This window comes from Epinephelus moara, chromosome 5, assembly GCF_006386435.1.
Source record: "Epinephelus moara isolate mb chromosome 5, YSFRI_EMoa_1.0, whole genome shotgun sequence".
NCBI lineage: Eukaryota > Metazoa > Chordata > Actinopteri > Perciformes > Serranidae > Epinephelus > Epinephelus moara.
In genome coordinates, this window is record NC_065510.1 from 37,816,410 (window position 1) to 37,838,100 (window position 21,691).

General features: G+C 41.0%; 1 protein-coding gene across 3 annotated transcripts in view; it reads left to right on the forward strand.

Annotated features, from left to right (window-relative positions):
- Positions 1-20,551, forward strand: part of LOC126389624 (trinucleotide repeat-containing gene 6C protein-like) — a 63,735-nt gene extending 43,184 nt beyond the window's left edge. For all 3 annotated transcript variants that reach the window (XM_050043314.1, XM_050043315.1, XM_050043316.1), the window contains 14 exons: positions 622-679; positions 1,072-1,214; positions 1,580-1,726; positions 3,572-3,712; positions 4,158-4,277; positions 4,555-4,638; positions 5,294-5,576; positions 6,026-6,190; positions 8,115-8,306; positions 8,699-8,848; positions 10,040-10,255; positions 12,118-12,191; positions 12,510-12,649; positions 13,290-20,551. In XM_050043314.1, the coding sequence (XP_049899271.1) occupies positions 622-679; positions 1,072-1,214; positions 1,580-1,726; positions 3,572-3,712; positions 4,158-4,277; positions 4,555-4,638; positions 5,294-5,576; positions 6,026-6,190; positions 8,115-8,306; positions 8,699-8,848; positions 10,040-10,255; positions 12,118-12,191; positions 12,510-12,649; positions 13,290-13,641 (2,265 nt within the window). In that variant the 3' untranslated portion in view covers positions 13,642-20,551. The remainder of the gene's footprint in view (positions 1-621; positions 680-1,071; positions 1,215-1,579; positions 1,727-3,571; positions 3,713-4,157; positions 4,278-4,554; positions 4,639-5,293; positions 5,577-6,025; positions 6,191-8,114; positions 8,307-8,698; positions 8,849-10,039; positions 10,256-12,117; positions 12,192-12,509; positions 12,650-13,289) is intronic.
- The last annotated feature ends 1,140 nt before the right edge of the window (positions 20,552-21,691 follow it).

Below are 21,691 nucleotides of genomic sequence, written 5' to 3' on the forward strand. Positions count from 1 at the left end.
TAAAAACTTGATCAAATGAAGGGTGTTTGAACTCTAAGTAAACTGTTAAAACTGTAAAAAAAAGGAAAATCCAACCTTTTTTGCAATTAAAGTAGAAGACGTCAGCTTTTTGACTTCTCTCCTCTAGTGGTATTAGTGTTGGCGCTGCTGTCGCAAAGACAACTGGATTGCTTTCGGTTTTCCTCAGAGCCTAGCAACTGGGCTCTTTTTCTTCTGTCGGATAGAGTTTCCACAGTTACTTCGGTTGTTCCACTGTCCACCATTTCTGTTAGTAGGGATAGCAACTGTAAAGAACTTACACTGATACTCTTTGGTAAATGGGGGTCGCTGCTGACAACTACCAGGAAGACACACGAGCTATCCTATTTCTGTTTTGGTTGCGCAGTGGACGCCTTTCTTTTGTGCCATAAATTGAGCCTCCATTCTCTTGGAAGATCATACATGGTGGCAGACAGAATTAATATAGGGAATGTGAGGCCACAGGGAACCAGTTTGAATGCAGATAGTGTCATTATTCTATAGCCACTGTATTGTTATATATTGCAATGCTATATTAAAGCAAAACTTTTCTATTTCCACTTTAAACCATGCTCATTGACAGGCTTATATTGTGTCTTACAGAGAGACCCTGCTGAGGAGGCTTTGAAGAGCAACAACATGAACCTTGACCAGGCCATGAGTAAGATTACAACAGATGTGTCCTTGTGTGTGTATTGCAGATGTTAACATGAGATGTGTTTACTTAATGCTACAACACAGATATGCAGTTGTCTTACTTTTAAGGAATTGAGATCAAAATTCTTTCTTTTGCCAAAATTCCACTTCAGTTAAACAGGGAATAACACCAAGCCACACTGTCTTCATTAGTGTAGTATTTAATCTCAGTGAATGCAAGATTTTGCTTACTGTAAAATACCAGCATACCCAAAGTGTATATAGTAAGTAATACAGGAAAAAAGGCAATTCAAATTACATCACTCAGATCAACTGCATAAAAACATTATGTGTTAAATAGCATGTTTCATTGCCCTAGACTTAAAATAAATTTACCTTTCTCCTTTCTGCTCCCAGGCGCTCTGTTGGAGAAGAAGACAGACCTGGACAAGCGGGGCATGGGCATGTCTGATTACAACAACGGCATGAACAAGCCCATGGTGTGTCGGCCCTCTGCACTCTCCAAAGACCCCTCCGACCGCACCTCCTTTCTTGACAAGGTCAGACATTAAGCAGCTGAGCAGCCATCAGGCCTTTTCCAATCATCTGTTGGACATGATTAGTGTAGTAGAAACATGAAGGCACAGTGCTTTTACTCAGACCTTGATCTGTACTTTGTTTTGGCACTTTTTTTTTTTATCTTTTTCCTTTTTTAGTTTGAAATTGTCACTATTTTGATGTGCTACAGAGAAAGGTCAAAGGATTGTTATGACTTTCATTATCTGATCATTGCTGTTGTCACTATAAATCTAAATCTAATCCTCACTCAGTCATTCTTGTTGTAATGCGAGATGATAAATGTTTTTTTTTTTTTTTTTTAATCTGTTTGTTCCTCCATTAACCATTTTTTTTTAATCTGTTCCAGGATGGTGTTCTGTCAGATGATGCCCCCCCATCACCGTTTCTGCCTTCCCCCAGCCTGAAGCTCCCCCTGGCCAACAGTAGCCTTCCTGGGCAGGGTCTGGGACAGGGCAACCCGGGGCTGGCCATGCAAAACTTGAACAACAGACAGGTAACACATCGAGCACACACACATACACTACACACTTAGGCAAAAACAAAACAGAAGAAATTGACACTACTACACAGTCCAGATAATAGACCTGCAGTAAAAACTGTCTGTGGGAAGCCTGTGCATATTACATCGTTGAAATTTTGGGAATTTTGTGATAATATATAGGACAGCAGTATTTTGTGAAGTGGTTATCTTCCCCTCTTTTAATTTATAGCGAAAAACAGAGTTTATTATTTCAAAATTAATAGCAGATAGGCAAAAAAAAATGCATTAACACACCATTTGTGGTCCAAAATTTATATTAGTATTTGAGGACTTGAGTACATTAGCGCAAAACAATCTGATCAACAGTCTGTGTATCACACTACAAATGCATAAGCATCATTTTAAAATTTAATGTCTTGTGCAAGATTTAAGTTTATATTATGCAGTGATGGAGACAGCTGATACATAGAATTTGTTTTACACACACCTCTCTACCGACATGCTCTCCCAAATCTCCGCTTTTCTGTTGCTCACTTGTGTGTGTATGACCTTGCCTGAAGTGCCCATTGAAATCAGATAGTTATGCTCTATCAAATATCACCCCCAGAGGCAGCCATGGCCCAGAAAAACTACAGTGTGTCCTTGAAGCCCAAACAAAGGCACTGTAAGCGGGCCTTTTTTTACACAGATTAGAAAGACCTCTCTAAAAACATGGGATCGGGAATGGAGATGAAGATGCCTTTTACAGGCTAGTTTTTTGGCCGATTTGACATATTGATGAATTGACATTTAATGAGGGTGCTACAAGTAAGATTTTTTCATCAGTCGCTGGAAGCAGTATCGTCTAATACCGATCACAGGGTTTATTTCAGGGGTCTCCAATCTTTTCTGAATGAGGGGCAGAGTAGATAATGTGAAAATACCTGAGGGCCAGCTGCTTCTAGCATCATATGAATTATTTAAAAAAAAACTCACATACAAATGAGATAAACACAACTGTTTCATCTTTCGACACAAGAGCATTCAAAATTCCACTGCTACTGAAAGCAGCAGTCCTGGCTGTCAATTTGACACTTTACTTGCTGTGGCCATGTCTGTTACCTAGAAGGAAATGTCTGCTGTCAGGTTACAGTTTGTTTGCTTGTTTACTGTCTGTTTATGATAACACATTAGCTCCGCCTGTGTTGTTCCTACTTTGTGCATGTCTACAAACTGTATGACATTCCTACCATCGTGAGGTGAACAGCAAAATGCAAAGTGATTTTGTTTGACTGACCGGGCGGACTGCATATAGTATAATTTGTAAGACAAACTGTATCCTGTTATGTCAAATTTTAGTTGACTGATAGTTTGGTCATTTTAGTTTTAACTTGGTCAAAGAAAACCTTAACTTTTTTAGTATAGTTTGAGTCAGTGAAAACTGCTGACAGCCTTTAGTAGTCATCAGATTATATTGAACATTTCGGTCAATCTAGTTTAGCCAAAACCAATAATTTAGGAGTTTTGGTCAAACTTATTTCACATAAGATTTTATCTTATCATGCTACAGTTTCACATCGACATCTCCCTGCATGTAACCAACACTTGTGACACCGACCAACACAGCGCTTACACACACACAATTGTATTTGGCCACCGGACTATGATACTTTGTCTGCATTTTAGTGGCGCATAGAGAAAATGTTTTGCATCATTTGATCGACTCTCCTTATCAGCCTTCATAGAGACCACCGATCAAACTATGTAGAACGAATATCAGCCAAAATAAACGGGGCAAACTTTCTATTTATCAATTTGAATAAGCATGGAGGTTTTGAAGAATTTGACTCATTGAACCTTCGTCACCTCTGTTTCTAGATACCCAGTGGAATGTTTGGCAGTAGTGGAGCAGCACAAACCCGGGCCATGCAGCAGCAGCCTCCTCAGCCACCAGTGCCACCTCTCAGCTCCTCCCAGCCTAGTCTACGTGCTCAAGTGCCTCAGTTTCTCTCCCCTCAGGTAGATACACACACATAATCATGAACATATTTGATGTGTAAAATAGAGCTATATCGGGTCATAAAATACAGAAGCAGGTAAAGGTTAGCTGGCAGATTGTGCTGGATGACCCATAACCAGGGAACACAGTTAGACTGACACACTTATGAGTGATATGCTCGACAAGAAGACGAAACTGGTAGTATCATTTCATCATACGCCTTGAAAATTCAAAATTTTTGAAGTTAACCTGCAGAAACACATTGCAAAGTTATTTTCTGCGAATCATACTAATGCCTGTTACAACTCCTCTGCCAGACCCTTTCTCCTCTCTCCTCCTTGCACGCATGTAGTTGTGACTAGTTTCACCTTGCCAGAAGCTGCTTCTCTACAGTTGTTGTGATTTGCAGTGACTAACTTGTCATCTCTCCTCTCTGTCGTCCCATTCTTCCCTTCCTGCCCCCAGGTCCAAGCACAGCTCTTGCAGTTTGCAGCAAAAAACATTGGTCTGAACCCTGCACTTTTAACCTCACCAATAAACCCTCAACAAATGACCCTCTTGTACCAACTTCAGCAACTGCAAATGGTGAGTCTGAGTCCCGCTTTCCATCCGTAAGTGCTGTGCAGCGTGTACTTAAAGGTCTGAGTGAGGGAATGTGTCTTATAGGCTTTTATTTGTATTATCTAAATGGAAAGGAGAGTAACAAACATCCAATGAAATGTTAAGAATGTGTCTGTTTGAAAACGCATAACACAAACAGATTTTTAAGATGGAGACAGTTGACCCCTCTCTTCTACTTTGTTGTATTTTTCCCTCAATTTCTGTATTTTGTAATCATTATGCTTTTGTTCCCCTCATTCAGGCGTACCAGCGTTTACAAATCCAGCAGCAGATGATGCAGGCGCAACGCAATGTTTCCGGCCCCATTAGACAACAAGAGCAGCAAGTGAGTCAAGAAGTGCATGATTACACCCACAGGAGAAAAAAAAAAACGAAGATAGTGGTCATTCATTTTATGTGCCTAACCCCATGTGAGTACTGACTCAATACACTGCCGCAGCTTCATATCTTTCTCAACAAATATTGTGGTTTTCACATGATAACCATAATAAACAACAATGGGGGAAGCGTCATGCATTGTTGCAACAGATGTTGCTCAAACTTTAAGATATCAGCATGAGAACAGGTTACTTCTCGTTGAGCATGAGCCAAGAAATCTTTCTTGAGAAAGGAGGAAGAGTTTGTTCTCCTTTTTTGAAATTTTGGGGCTTCTCTTAGAAAGATAACAGCAGCATGCTGCAAGATAGGGCCTGTTGAAAGAGGGGATGCTTGTGAACAAGTTGCTGTTTCCCCCACTGTTTTTCCTCCACTTTCCATACTACCTCTCCTTTGACTTTGCCCAACAGTCTTTCATCCATATCCTTGTCCTTCTAATCTCTGCCTCCTCCTCCTCCTTCCTCTTTTCTCTGTCTTTTATTAATATGTCCATCGGTTTTGCTTTTGCCACCAGATAACTCGATTTAATCTCCTTTTCTTCCCCCTCATTGCCCAAAGTGCTTTTTGTGATATATTGTTTTGACATCTCTTCTCCTCTTCCCCAGGTTGCACGTACAATCACCAACATGCAGCAGCAGATCCAGCAGCACCAGCGTCAGCTGTACCAAGCGCTGCTGATGAAGCAGCAGCAACTTCCCTCTCATTCCTCCTCTTCTTCCTCCTCCTCCGCTGGTCTGCATCCCCCCGGTGGCCCTGCCGGAGGCCATGGTTCCGGCAAATCAACCCTGGACCCCTTCACAGGCCCACACCAGGCTCCGGGCCTCGCCGACACACTGCACACCAAAGAGCCGCCGTCTTCGCCCAACGCCTACAGCACCTACCCTCTCTGTGAGTCTGGGATGGGGACAACACAAAGTTGAAAATATTTCTTTTGGCTGTCACTTTGGCTCAAATAATTTGAATCTGACTAAATGTAGCTTGTCTGTTGAGGGTAGCAATTTTCATCTGCAGCCCTTGAGATACCAATCTTGTCATACACACATCTGTACTCATTGCATACTGTGTGGCCACCCACAAATCATTCAGTGAATTCACCCAAATAAGAACAGTAGGTCCTTAGCCATTTTTCTTTGAGACAAACGTGCAGATTCACATTTAGAGTCCTCCATCTGACATCTTTCAATGTATTAATACCTACATCAGTATACAATTAAAATGCAGGCTTTTCCTGTTTTGTTTTGAGCTGTTTTACTACAATTTAAAAAAAATCTTTGACAACAGACTTACGTATTCTGAACAAATTTAAAAGATTCTTTTTTTTGTGTGTTTGTGTGCAGCTGGACTGAATCCAAACATGAATGTAAACTGCATGGAGGTTGGGGGTTTGTCCGTGAAGGAGCCCCTTCAGCCCCAATCCCGCCTGTCCCAGTGGACACACTCCAACTCCATGGACAGCCTCTCTGGCAACTCCTCAAACATGGAGAACAACCTCAATAAGCACGGTACGTGCAAGAGAAACACAGGCAGGCACAGATGCACATATACATAGTGTTTAAGAAAAAATACAAATGAAACGACCTTTACTATGTCCTGTGGCATTATTTATCATATAGAAAAATTCCCATGCCATCTTCAATAAATGTACACATTATTCTGTACAGGTCCTCTGCACACATGTTGCATTGTGAAGTACGACCGGACAGCTAATATGTTGAACAATAGCCACTATAATTCAACAGAATTATTAATTATGAGAATAATGTCATTCCTTTTAGTGGATGCAATAGTTCTCTTTTGGGATTGTTAGAGATACTTGAAAATTTGCGTGTGCAGTGGTACTATGATTCATAGCCAAGACTTATATTTAAAACAGCTTTTGTGGTAAAAGGTGGGTAACTTGATAATAACTGAGACGTTCTCAAATGCTGTTAAACATGATCATAATTGATTCTGACAGCAGCCCGCCCTTACACGTTTGAGCCTGATGAGAAACTCAAAAGCTGACACCTTTCATCGCAGCACTTGAGGTGTCAGCAGCCTTTTGTTTTTCACACATTCTGACTGCAAGCTCATTCTCAGCTAAGACAGAAGCTCTGCACGCTTTTTTCAGTTGGTCATTCACGTACGGCTCAGGTGCACAACTTGTTAAACCTCTCCTCACCTTAAACGGAGCCCTGACACCACTTTTTTTTTAGACTGGGAACAAGGAAATGTTAGGTCCTTGAGTATAACATAAGATAGATATTATTCTTATATTTGAGCCAGTGTAGCACCACTAAGGTACACATTCATACACACAGAACACACATGAATAATGTTAACCACCTGCCAAAACACACTTGGCTTGTATATTGTTTGGAGATGAGAAACTAGCTAACACTGACACCAACTTGTTGACTCCTACGCTTTCCATTTTCACGTTTGAGATATCATCAGCTTCTGCTCTGGGCATTTTTGTTCCCACACATTCTGCCACTGATACCGAGATGAGAATCTATCAACCACAAACACTTTTTTTTAAAAGTGTTATTCATTTGTTCTGTCCATCTTTTGTGGAAAGATGTATTTACGTCCTTAAAAGACACTCAAGCCTGGTCCACATGGACACAGGTGCCTTTCAAAAACAGGGTTTTTCCCTCCTTCATTCACCAAAAAAAATTCTGTTCACACAAGCTCTGTTAAAAACAATTGAAGCACTGTCAAGAGCCAAACCAACAGGTGGCGATATAACTGTAACCCTAAAGCCATGCAAAGTACAAGAGGAGTAAGATGTTGGCCAATCAGAAGTCTGAGATAAAGCTGTTACGGGAAGGCTACCTGGAGCAGTGACCTCCGTAGCACATTCTGACATCTCTGTTTCTCAATATATAGTGGAAGAGTAGTTGTACATGTATGTGTTCACATGTAAAGAGTCCTGTTAGCAAGGTTAGAAGCAGCACTATTTTGGTCACGTTCACCATGGCACGAAATATCATTTCTGATTTCTGATCATTTCTCATTTGTGATACCTCATGAAGAAGATAACGATGCAAACTGGTGTCAAAAGCTAAAAACTGAGTATTCTCAGTCTTCTACACATCAACACTGAAAACAGAGTTTCTGAATGTCTTTACCCTGAACAGAGCTTTCAGTGAACTAAAAGAAGTTTGTGTGTGGACGAAAGGTCGAACCACATTGAAAAGGCACATTTTCAAATATACCTGCGTGTATACCTGTGTGGAGAGGCCTCAGAGCATCAGAACGCAAATAGATAAACTCACTGCAAACATCATACTAATGACATATCTTTCTGACAATGCTTTAAATGTCTATCTATGGTATTGATGTTGAAGCTGATTTTATGAAGAGTATCTTCATAAATCATGTCCTCATTATAAAGTAAAACTAGATTCAGTTTAATCTCTTGTTTTTCTTTGCATGTACTAGGTGCCATATCTGCTGCCTCTACCCTGGGCCCCCCTGGGAAGCCCCCCCAGATGGAGGACTCATACAGCCCTTACAATCTAATGTCCAGCTCTGAGTCCCCCACCAGCCCCCTGGTGCCCCCAGACAGCTGGGGTCAGGGCAAGAGCCCTAATGAAAAGATCTCCAATGGGACCAACATTAACTGGCCCCCAGGTGAGGACTAGATGCAAATACATAACCGTTAAAGCCCCTACACATCCATGGTCAACTCAGACAGATGTTTGCACTTATGTTTCCTGATTAGATCTCCTCTCACAACTCACTCTCTTGTTAGTTTTGTTTCTAAGACGATATCTAGTCTAATATCATACAATCGATATAATATACTGCCCAACCCTACTGTAATGTAGCAAAAGGGACTTACTGTCTAGTTTAAGATTTTCAGCAGCAGGTACATCATTCTAAGAATCAGTCTTAAGAAAGCAGTGGCTTTTAGGCTTGTGTGAATTGGTTAAACTGTGAGGAAGTCATGAGATGGCGTAAATTTCCTCGAGATCCTGTTGCTTTCAAAACCCTTGATTAAGCTCTTTATTTTGCTCTGTTAGAGTTCTGCCCAGGTGTGCCATGGAAGGGCCTTCAGAACATCGACCCTGAGAATGATCCCAACATGACCCCTGGCAGCGTCCCCAGCGGTCCCACCATCAACACCAACATCCACGACGTCAATCGATACCTGCTGCGGGACAGGAATGGAGGTATGATGGCCACTAATGTTTTAAGACAACCAGAAGTCCCAAACCAATGACATGCTGTGGAAAGCCAATCAGATGTAGATTAAAAGTCGACCCATGTTAGTATCTCTACTTCACCACTGGCACCGATATCATGTCCTTGCGCTGATGCATACATGAAGTTACTTGTTTTTTTCTCTCTCTCTGTCTCTGGTCACAACACTGTACGACTGTATAGCCACTTCCCCAGCTCCACCACTTCAGAATGGCTCTCTGCCTCCGACCAGCAGTGACTGGCCAGTCACTGGTTATTCTAGCTCTTTCAGTCTGTCGTCCTCTGATGGAGACAGCTCAGGTACACATCCAGAGTATCCTCCCTCCTCCTCTGTGTGGACCTGCCAGACCTCCCCTCATCCAAATGAGAGCCCTGACACAATGCTGTCTTAGGCTCCCTACTTATCCTAAACCTTACCTAACCTCTGACCCGTGTTTATGACCTTTTTCCTACTCCAAGCCACGCCTAAACTGGTGCCCCTGGTGCCTTTAGACAACACCTTTACCACTACTAAGACAGCAACCTCGCCTAAATGTGACCTTCAACCATCTGTGCCTCTGTGACCCAGCCCACAAAAAAAACAAGCCTCACCCTTGCTGCTCATGACATCAGTACACACCCTGTGTTTGAGTGTTTGTGTGTGTGCTTTATGTCAGGGGGATAAATCAGCTCTGTACTTTGTGACTGTGTGTCATCTGGGACATGATTCTGTCCAAAAGCTGTTGTAGACAGATTTTTTTTTTTTTTGCATTTACAAAAATGTAGAAGGAAGGCAGAGATTCCACATAAGTCCAGAAAAGCAGTACTTGAAACTGAAATTAACCGTGAAAATATAAATGTTAGTTAGACACATAGTTCCTACTTTCAGTTTAGCATGCATTTATGTCTGCTTTAATATTATGATAAAGTTCTCTTTTACAGCACAAAGATTCAGTGATTCATTTCACTTCTTTTGCATGTTGTGCTGTAAAAACTTTGGTGAATTTAATTACATTAAGGAAATATTAAGACCCACTGAAGCTATCAGGGCATTAGCTGAACGAGTTAGTGGTGCAGGAAAATAAATGCCTTGTTGGGAGCCTGTAATCAACTTAGTTGTAACACTAAATCTTCGTCTGTAACTGATTGTCTTGATCTTCACGTCCTCTCTCCATCTAAAGGGAAACTGTCTGACATGAAGTCCACCTGGTCCCCAGGGCCCATCTCCCAGAGCCAAGCCTCTCTGTCCCATGAGCTGTGGAAAGTCCCTCAGGGGCCACGCAGTAATGCAGCCCCCTCCCGGCCCCCACCAGGCCTCACCAACAACAAGCCCTCTTCTACCTGGGGCGGCAACTCACTGGGCCTGGCCCAAGGCTGGAGCGGCTCCTACTCCTCTGGTGAGCACTCTCATCTCAGCTGCAATGCACTTATTTAATTTCTATTAGCAGCAGTGTTGGGTGTCATTTACATTTGAAACAATACCGGAACCCAACGATACATTTTAGAGCATTTTGTCAGAATATTTTACACACCACCATACCTCCCTCCCCCCTTCCAAACCCATCCCGACAACCTCCAGCCTGTCAGTCTGTCAGCAGGGCATAGTATGAGAACGCTGTCTTGTGTGTCTCAGAGGAAGCAAAGTTTAATATAGTTATAGTAGTAGTAATGTTTTCTGGAGCATTGATTTTGCATTTACACATGTATTGTCAGCAAAATAGCTTTGAAGCGTAAATAAATGCATCAGGTCGTAATTACGCCTCTGAGATGCAGGCAAGACACGAGCCTAAGCATCTGTTGCATGAGACCTGTGTGTGAAAAAAACGTGTCGGACACACTTGTGGTCTACACACGGGACGTTTTGTCCTAGCCAGCTTTGCATTTCACATTACAGATATTACCCTGGGCATTGTCTGCGTCCAGTTTTGAAATGGTTACCACACTTACGACAGCTTTCTGCTTGTCATTGCCCTGACTCAGTGTGACTTTAAACAAGCTGCAAGGGCGATGTAGTCTTGCTCTCCCTCTTTCTAAACTCTTAAGTTACTCTCTCACCTGATTTATCGTGAAACAGTGCTTGATAGTGCCGATCAGTCAGTCGGTCAGTACCCTCAAAAGTCCTGTGTTTGGTACCTAATCTTAATTATTGTTTGGTACCTAATCTTAATTATTGGAACCAACTTGAACGGATCTCAGTCACAAACTCACGCACTGTTCCTCCAGAGTTTATAACCAACTTGCATTTGAACTGCATTTCAAAGCATAATATTGAATGACAGAAAGATTTGATAAAGAAACAAAAACAAAAACATCTTTCTATGTTGGTTGGCCACATAAATTCTATACATGGGAAACGCTGCTAAGTTTATTAAGACTTCTGAGTCTCAGGTTTCACTTTGACATGTTCCTTACCAGGACTAGATCTCTTCAATATATCAGCATCATTACAATCTCTAGTCCATTCACATATGAAGAAACAAACATGTTGCTGCTGAGACTGTTTCTGAGATTGCAGAACTAAGAGTCATTTACAAAATCTGTGATTTACAATAAGAGTAATTGAAGAAGTCTCAATATAGCTGGAAATTGGAGACAGCTTTCATCAAAGTGAAAGCAACACATATCAATCTTTATGATGTATTTCACACCCAGCAAAACACAGACATGACTGAAGATGTGTAGGTGTGCCGAAGTTCACAGCTGCAACCCTGCGCTGACAGCACTCACTGTGTAAAGGCTGGGTGAACACGCCCTGCTAAACTGACATCTTGAGGTTTACCAGCTCTGCAAGAAGCCTCATTTAAACAATATACACATGACCTTGTTTTGACACGACAAGTATAAGTTCATGTAGATTGAAGAGGAAAGAGGACTTGTAGTAGTGTAGACAAGAATCATGTGTGTGGAAATAGCTAACAGTCAGTGGAAAGTGTGTCTGAAAAGTTTGACCTAGAGCCCAGAGCGCCAGGGCACTCTTAAAAAGAAGTATTCTAGTGGCTGAAAAAAAAAAACCTGACACAAATTATTTCACAGGAAATTACATGTGAACCGTTTCCCTTCTAGAGCTCTATTATAAGAGTACTGACACTTAAATGTAATTGTCACATACTTCGTCCTCACACCTTATATGGGTGTAATGTGAAAGGAACAAGGACAAATGCACTGATATTTTATCATGACAAACTCTGCAGCTATACTACTTCCCTCTGTTTTTCTTACACCTAATACTAAAACATTATATTTGACATGTCTGTTACAGAGGGAACCACCTGGAGTACTGACAGCTCCAACAGGACCAGCAGCTGGCTCGTGCTGAGGAATCTCACCCCACAAGTATGTACACGGCTGCTAATTCTTGCTCAATTGAAGCCACAGTGTTTTATGAGTAAAGCTAGCATGTAAATGTTAGGAATCATTACAATGTCTCAACTCAAATGATGGCTTTGGGGGAGGATACTCAAAATGTATTCTGCGCTCCCAGCAAGTTTGATACAAAACAGTTGCATTGCATAAAGAAAAATAAAAAATATATATACAAAAAGAACATTCTTGGGCTGATGAAATATCAGTGAACTGAACATACAGTGTAAAATTCATGAATCAGCTCAGATATTAGCTGTAACTGCAACTTTGCTTTCTGTCGTGCTCCAGATTGATGGTTCGACTCTGCGGACCCTGTGCATGCAGCACGGCCCCCTGATCACATTCCACCTCAACCTGACGCAGGGGAACGCTGTGGTGCGCTACAGCTCCAAGGACGAGGCCGCAAAGGCCCAGAAGTCTCTGCACATGTAAGCCTCTGCAAAGTCTCTTGCATCAGAAATTAAGGAAACGTTTTCTTTCTCAACTTCTGCTGCCTTTTTGTGTTAAAGTGAAGCAGCGATTACGGAGGAAGAAAATGGGGAACACTTGGGGTAAACCAAATGTTTCTGGTGTCTTAATGGTGTTTTCCCATGCTGGGAACAGTTCAGCTTTTTGGATGAGTACAGACGATGATATTTTTGTATCTGGACAGTCACATGGAAGAGGAGGCAGAGAGTCATGCTGCATTGTCAGTCAGCTGTATTGTAATGTTACAGCGGTTACTGTAATAACCAAAGTGAACAGGAAACACCAGTGAGGCCCATTCCGGGGCCATATTAGCTGTTTTTTTTTATCTCTCTTTTTTCAGGTTTGTCCCTAATTTTGCTTTGCCAAGAGTAGCTGGTTGTCATGGAAACATGTGTGACCTATTTCTTCACTATGAGCAGCAGGAAATGTGGTTATTGCAGGGCAGAAAAAAGCATAGTAGCATGGTAAAAAACAGTATAAAAACAGCAACATTTGGTTAAAAAGTATCTCAGCTATGTGTTGTCCCATTTTAACTTGTAAAGCACATTTAACATGAAACATTAAACTGCTAGTTCCTCATTGCTAGTTCTTCTCTTTAAGGTGTGTGCTTGGAAACACCACCATCCTGGCGGAGTTTGCCGGCGAGGAGGAGGTGAACCGCTTCTTTGCACAAGGCCAGTCGCTGGGGGCTAACACCACTAGCTGGCAGGCCAACCCGGGAACCAATCAAAACCGGATGGGCGGGGCAGCACAGTCCCACTCTATGGGCCAGTGGAGCAGCAGCGGCGGCGGTGGAGGCAAGGCCAGCGGAGGCGACCTGCTGTGGGGTGGTGTGCCCCAGTACTCCAGCCTGTGGGGACCGCCGAGCGGAGAGGATGCCCGCGTGATTGGGAGCCCCACTCCCATTAACACCCTGCTGCCTGGAGATCTGCTGAGTGGGGAATCCATGTAGGATGATGCCACGACACACTAACCGACCAACCCACCACCACCATGTCATGTAAGCCATCGGTGGAGGGTGGGGTGGAAAAAAAAATACAAAACAAACTAAAAAAAAATTCAATATGAACAGGAGCAAAACCCAAGCAAATCATGTGGCGATAATCAGTATCAATTTGAACTGTTTGAACTGTGAATTGTGAATCAGAAGGCCGGGGTCCCAACCACACAGACTGCAGACTCCAGTCCTTCTGTTTTACTTTTGTCCTTTTTCGTTTAGTTTACCTTTTTTGGGGGGAAAGAAAAGCAAGTTTTTTTCCCCCCCTTTCGGTATTTTTTGAAATGCATCGTATAAACAAACTGAAACAAGACACAACACAAAGAACCTTTTAAGTGTTTTTTTTTTTAGTTTTTTTTTAGTTTTTCCATGAGTATACATGACATTCTGTGTGAAGTGTTTATAGGAGAAGCAATCAAAGCTGCCATCTAAGACTTTCCTTTTCCCTCCAAAAGAAAAAAAATCATCCCAAAATAAGACTTAAAACGACCATTCCCAGCATGTCCATGGCCAATGATGTGGTTCAAAGATCTTTACTAGTTATGTTCACGTTTGTTTCTCAGCACTAATATTAGCCTTAAGTGCTCTCTGGCCCAGGTCCTTCCCAAGCCGCCTTTTTTTAGTTTGTTTTGTAACTGAAGAAATAGCTGAAATCTTGCACAGTTTCACCTCTGAGCCAGCAAGTGGTACAGGACATGACTGGTGACCAACTCTGTCACTGGGCAGTAAGAAGGCCTGGCCACATGACTGGCCCTACCAATCATCAGCTTGATTATTTTTGATTCAAAGGGATTGACACAGCTGTTAAATGTTCCTCTTTTTTTGACCCAAGCGCATTTTTAAAAAAATATCTATCACAACATATAAGCTGAGAGAAGATTATTTGTCAACCTCGCTGCGTGTCTCCATTTACGTACATGTCTACGTATGTCCGGCGGCACCTAATCATTGACGTCTGCAAGCCCAGATCCTTCTGGTCACCTTCAACCCAGTCGCTTACTGGTGTTTTGTCGTATTTTCTATTGTCTGATTTGTTATGAAGCCCAGTGGTCTGTATGGTCAGCCAGTTTTCGGAGGAAAAAAAGAACACAATTTCACCTTCATGTGACAGTTACATTGTGCAATATACACCATAGACCTTTCTTCCGTCCATACTCTGTGTCCACCGGAGCTGGTTTCTCTTTTTTGTTTTTTGTTTTCATTGTTGCTGATTGCAGCAAAAGACTTTGGAACTTCACAAACCTTACACCCCTTTTCAAAACTTGGATTCCCTCCAGGCCGCCAATCCCCCTGAAAACTGTTGGGAAAACTCTGCAAAGAGGAAGAAGCAGCTGTTGAACTGTGCATGCAGCAAACTGTACTAAAGAGTGACACTGAGTACACAATAATGCACACTTCCTCTCTGCGTGCCACAGCCACACCCAACAGAGACTGAATCCACAGCGGGATTGGATGGTTCTGGGTATCTGGCACAATACCAAATAAGAGGGGTTTCTCCTAATGCAGTAGACCTACGAGTGTTCCTTGCGTTTGGTACTGTACAAACAGAAGAGACTAAGACTTTTATAAATTCAAAGGGTTTTATCATAGCACTTATGAAGAGCAAATCGCTTCAACTGCAATCCAATAAATCAAAAAAAGAGCAGCATAAACATAGAAAACAACAAAAAAAATCCTGCTCTTTTATGTACTATATCTATTCCTTGGAAATGTGTCTGGCGTTGTTCCTCTGGTAGCAGGATGAAGGGAAACAAAACTGAAATGTACCATTGGACTTTGGGGGGGAAAAACTGCAGTCTATGATTTTTTTTCCTTCTTTGAAAAATATCAAAGTGAATATCACTGTTACTCCAAATGTTTAGCCTTGTTCTGTTTGGAGGCACTAGACTTGCAACGTCAGCTGTCTCTGACGCCCGCCGGCCGGTCAGTCGGCAGGCGAGTCAGAGCGGGGTGGGTGAGGGGGAGTGTCCACTGAGTGCCTCTCTGCTGTGGTCCTCTGGGTGTCAAGCGGCAGCCCCACAGCGCAGCACTTCCTCCCGGGCTCCACTTGACCCTCCCTCAGTCTGGCAACGGAAAGCGGCTCCTCCAAGACCGGCCAATCATGGCTCTCCGCCGCACACGGCATCTCCAATGGGGGGGCCCGCCACCACTCGACCCTGCTGTCGTCCCGCCCTCTCCCCCCATCTCTCAGTTCTTTGACACAAAGATCACTTTAGCTGGAAGATGTAATAGTCATATTTCTGGAATTTTTGCCAGTGTACTTTTTAATTTTTTTTTTCTTGGAAAAGATCATTTTGACTTTTTTTTTTTTTTCTTTTTTTTTTCTTCAATGTGTTATATTGTTATTTTTGTCTACATGCAGTGGTCTACAAAAATACTGGCTGCTGAACTAGCCCTTCACTGTTCATATGCAGAAACACTTTGGTCAGAGGTGCCTCTGTATGTTCATCCTGTGTATTGAATGCAAAACGAGGATCAATACTACAGAGCGTTATTGATTGTCTATTTGTTTTTAACTGATCATGCTTTTGTGTTCGACAGTATTCTGTAGTACTTCCAGGTAGTATCTTGAGATGTGTAAAAATAGGGTGTCTCAGACAGGGGGGTGCAGGTGTTTGTCGCTCCAAGCTGCTCCGCCTGCCCGCAGGCTGTCCCCCCTTGCCCTTTGCCTAGCTGCTACGCTATGACCTCCTCTCCTCCCTCACCTCAACCAGACCCAGTAGCCCTCCCCTGACCAGGCACCAACAGGCCCTCCTATCTGTTTCTATGCAAAAGACTAGAGGCTGGGGCCCTTTACAGCACGCCAAACCTGACTCGGGAATGAGCACTCCTCCCAGAGCTTGGCGAACCCTAACGCTCGTCCCCCCCGTGCGCTTCTGTCAGCACTTCAGAATGGCCGCCGTTTCTGTAAAGTCAGGCTAAAGCCACCAGAACACTGTCATATACTAAAGTCCGAACACTTTATCAAAGGTCGGCCTTTCTCTCTGCGCTGAAGACACTTCTGTCCAGCTTGATCTCAGGGTAGGGGAGTAGATGATACCAAGTATGAGATGCAGCTCTCCGTATCTGTCCTTTCTACTGTGAGAGCAAAGTCTTAAATTTAAAGGCCATCTGCGCAACAATATGTACGGACCTCATGCCTCAAACTTAATCCTAATTGGAAGGGGAAAGGCTGGTATTGTATCCTTTTCTCAAAAGGTGGCCTATCGTACTGTTTCGGGGCCCATTATTGCGCGTAAAAGTTGCCAACGTAATGTGCCAATATAAATTTGCTGTGTCATACTGTATCTTTATAGAGAGCACTTCTGTTCCCTGTTTGGAGGAGCTTTGATAAACTTTGCAGAGGGTGCAGCGGGGGACAGGAGGGATCAAACAAATGGGCGGCAGCATCACACCCTGAAACGACTGAGATTTTTTTTTCTTCTTTTTTTTCCTTTTTTTTTCTCTATGCTTTTGTGGGGAATACCCCACGCTAAGGAGAAAATCTTTACTCAGTTGGGGGTTCCAGTTTGCTACAGTGCACAGTTGATGATGGGTAATCCCGGGTACATATTTTTTTAAAACCAAAAATGAAATCGCATTTTAACGTCATTTTTATGAAGTTTGACATAAAAATCTTAAAAATGCTAAAAAATCTAAGTGAAAAAAAAATCTATAATATGTTAAAGCTCTGCACTTCTAGCTGAAACGTCTCCGGTCATCAGCCTCTACTACCACCATCTAAAGGAGTAGACTGGCGGCCGGGGTGCCTTTTTGTGGATGCTGTATTTATCTCGTTTTTATGTTTGTGTCCTGCTCAAAGCAGGCCCACTGAACTGTACATTTCCACAGACCCAGATGGCTTGGGCCCACTGTATCAGCCTCACTCTCCTCACTCTGCATCAGCAGGAGGGGAGGGGCACATTTCAAGAGGTACAAAGTCTTAAAAACATTTTAGAAAAAAGTCAAAAAAAAAAAATCTAAAAAAAAAATAATAAACAAGAAAACGGGAAAAGGCTACCTTTCAGGACTTGCAGTCCTGCAGCACACAAGCAAAAATCACTATTGCCTGTTTCTGTAACTGCCTTGATCCAAGCTCAGACAGACCCAATAGCCGAGGACCTCCCAGCATCCTGTACTAACTGGAGAACCCTGACAGTGAAGGGGGTTTCCCATGCTGCACCAGCATCGAGAGGTTCTCCTCTCTACAGCTCTGTTCAAGATAACAGTATATATGTATACACTACATATACATATATATATATATATATACTGTGAGTTCGGTGTGTGGTATCACCTCTTCAGACTTCTTGGATCGTAACCTCTGAAACTTTTCATTTTTGTTTGAAAGGTCTTGGTTTAATACAACTGAAAAATGAGCAATATGTATTTTCCCCGCAAATAAGTGATACGAAGGAAAGAATTCGGGTCGGGTGTAAACTGATACTTGATTGATTGAAAGCTGCGTCTTTCGTATATGGAGTTGGATATGCACGTTTCTGGTTTATGATTACATATTACAGTACTTTGAAGTGCTTGTACTGTATATATGTGTATTTGTTTGTTAATTAGCCTGTCTAAAAGCCCAACCCAACCAGTCGATTAAAAAAAAAAAATCACAAACATATCAAAACAAGACAAATTATTGAACACAAATACTTGAATCATGGAGCGCCAATAATGTAATGTGAAGTCAGTAATTCTTTTTTTTTTTGTTCTCTCCATCTGACAGGTACACTTAGGGGCTTTTAGAGAATATTAAAAATGTATTGCATTAAGTTACAAATACGAAATCTTTTGAAAAAAATGCAAAAGTCATCTTAGATGTGTGCTTGAACGTCAGATGTTTGTATGAATGTGTGCGCAAGAAACTGTGTGTGTACCAGGCACATGGCCTGCTGTTATGTTCCACTCAGTATGTTATATTTTGTGTCTGTTTTTTATCTTCTTTTTTTTTTGTTGTTGTTGTTGTTCTGTCAAAAACTATTCTGATAGACATTGTTATTATCTTCTAACGTTGCACTGAGTGTCTTCTACCCCTCACTCAGCTAATCGTAGATAAACGAGTCTAAGTACGGAGGGGAGATGGTGACAATTCATGTGTACATGTTTACTCAAGGACTTAATGGATTTTTTTCATTCTATCTGTAAAAAGTTTATCTACCTTATAGTGGCTTTTATTGTGGAATAATCCAATACAAGGATTATCATTGAGTATTGCACCATTTTGTTCCAATTATACAAAAAAAAAACGGAGAAAAAAAAGACAAAAAACATAAAAAAGTACAAAAAAAACTACAAAACAAAAAAAGGGAGAAAAAAAAACAAAGAACTGTGGCCATAGATAGCTGTAGAAGGACTAGTAATCCCTATGTTAACTTCATGGAGAAATGGAAAGGGATAAAGTGTGGGAGGTGAGTTTGTTACAAGACTCATTTCAGAGGTGCCTATCTTTTCTGTTTGTTTTTTTGCAAAAGCCACCTGTCGTTTACAAGCATTTCATTTGTCTGAAGTTCAAGGAAATAGGAATTTATAACAGGAATGTTGTTTAAAAAAAAAAGACAAATTTCATCTTCCATCAAATATGGACATGAAAATCTTGCAAAATGAAGATTTATGCTACTTTAAGAACTCTGGGATTGATCAGTGTTGTGTCATATTTCAATTTTTAAGTTCTCTTTCAGTGTCGACAGACTATCTCTGTATGTATTGAGTTGTGATTTTTATGTTACCTGTAAGCGACGCAGTTTGCTCACTATCTTGCACACTCATAAAAAGATGTGGATTTTGTCTCAGGAAGGCCAGGGTTCCAGATACCAACTCCATCATTTCTAGGTTTAATGTTCGTGTGGAAAAACAAAAAAAGCAACTGAAAACAATTAAACTCCGAGCAAGCACTGAAGGTCATGAGTTTAACAGAATATAGAAGAGTGCCATTGTTTCTTTAAAGCAACAACAAAAACGTTCGTAGCAAGTTATATATTTACCAAATAAGACTGAGAATCAACTTTGAAAAAAGTGGAGTGCTTTACATGTGAAATCTAAGTAGAATTGCTTTACATTTAAACTGATCAATGGTTTGATTGTCAAAATGACAGTGACAGAAAAATGCATTTGTATGTTTTGACTTTAAAGTTTCCATCCTGTAGTCCAGGAGCGTTGTGCAAGAAGTTTTTATGTTGTTTGTTTTTAATCATCTCTCCTGTCTGTTAACATGTCTGTTCCTGTGACAGGTATTTCAATAGTTGAGAGATTTCTTAACATGTAACAGATGGTTTTCAGAGGCAGGTTTGAAGTGGAGGAATAAAGCTGGTTTTTAAAGGATCATGATCTATGCACAAGTGGGAGGGAAGAGTCCAAACCCAGCTGCTGTACTGCGGGCGTTTGTCGACTCAGACTCTGGGGTTCAGGGTTTGATGTAGGGTTGTTCTTGTTTTGTCTCTTGCTCAAATTTCCTCCACTCAACTTCCCCCTTCCCTCCTCCTCCTTATCATCATCTTCATCTAATGTTTTAGCAAAACTTTACATTGCGTCGCCATGCTGTGTAATCCTTAACCAATGAGCGCTTATCCTTCTGCTGAAGCACTGTGGGTTGTACTGAAAAAAAAAAGCCCATGACTTTTAAGGCTGTCAGTTTTTTAAAGGGGAGGAGGGTGGGTGGGGGAATGAGGGTACTTTGCCTTTGCCTTTCTCTTTACTTTGAAAAAAAAAAAAACATTAAGGAAAAATGTCTGTAACTGAAATACAAAGTTGTGGCTTTTAATGTTGTTCTTTTTATCCTCATAGAATGTGATTGTTAAGGACATGCACCGGAAAAAAATGTTTCCATGGATTATGGAGCTTATTTCGGACTATATTAATAAATTACAAATTTTCTTGGCTGTTACTGGCTGTCGAGTCACTTTCTTTAAAAATGGGTTCCTAGTTTCACTTAAGATGTAGAGTGATCTAAAGTAATTTTATTATTTCACTGCATACTGAATTGAAGTAGAGAGGGAAAAGTCAATATTAAACAGTTTATTACAGTTTGGCAATATGACTGTACTTACAGTGAAATGACAGATTGCCAAAAACAACTCTGGATAGTATGTCAGAAAAATGTCACAATAGAATGCAATGAAATAATCAATTTATAACTCGCAACAAATATTGTATAAAGATGTCATAAAAATGTCCTACATAAAGTCTTAGTATAGTGTGTCATAACAGTGTCAGTACAGTAGTATGTAGTACAGATGTCAGTTTTGTATGTGATGAAAAAAAATACCCCCAAAAATGTCATAGCAGGATATGTCATAAATATAATTGTTTCGTTAAAAAAAACATTATAAAAAGTCATTAAAAAAGTCACAATATGTTGTTTTAGTGTCATACTATAGTATACTGTATAATGAAAAAGTTAGTATGTTAGTATGCCATAAAAATGTCATGGTATAGTATGTCCTAGTATAGTGTCATACTATAGTATGTCATGAGAAGTTATAGTATGCTATTAAAATGTCTTGAAAAATGTAAGTATGTCAAAAAACGTCATAGTTTACTATGTCCTAGTAAAGTGTCATACCTAAGTATGTCAAAAAATGTGAAACAATGTCATAGTATAGTATGTCATAATACAGCATATAGGTTAATAAGTCATGAAAAATGTTGTGGTATAGTATGTCAAAAACATGTGGTATAGTATGCCATAAAAAGTTTTAAAAAGTTTAATATGTCCTAGTAAAGTGTCATACTTAAGTCATTAAGATGTCATACTACAGTGTGTCATAAAGTTGTAGTGTGCTATGAAAATGTCATGATAAACGTCAGTATAGTGTCATTTAGTATAGTATGCAATAAAAAATGTCATAGTATAGTGTCATACCATAGCATGTCAAAAAGTTATAGTATGCAATTAAAATGAAATGAAAAATTTCATAGTATAGTGTGCCATAAAAAGTCACAGTATAGTATGTCCTGATATAGTGTCACAGTATAGTGTGTCATTAAAACTCACAGTATAGCATGTCCTGGTATAGTGTCACAG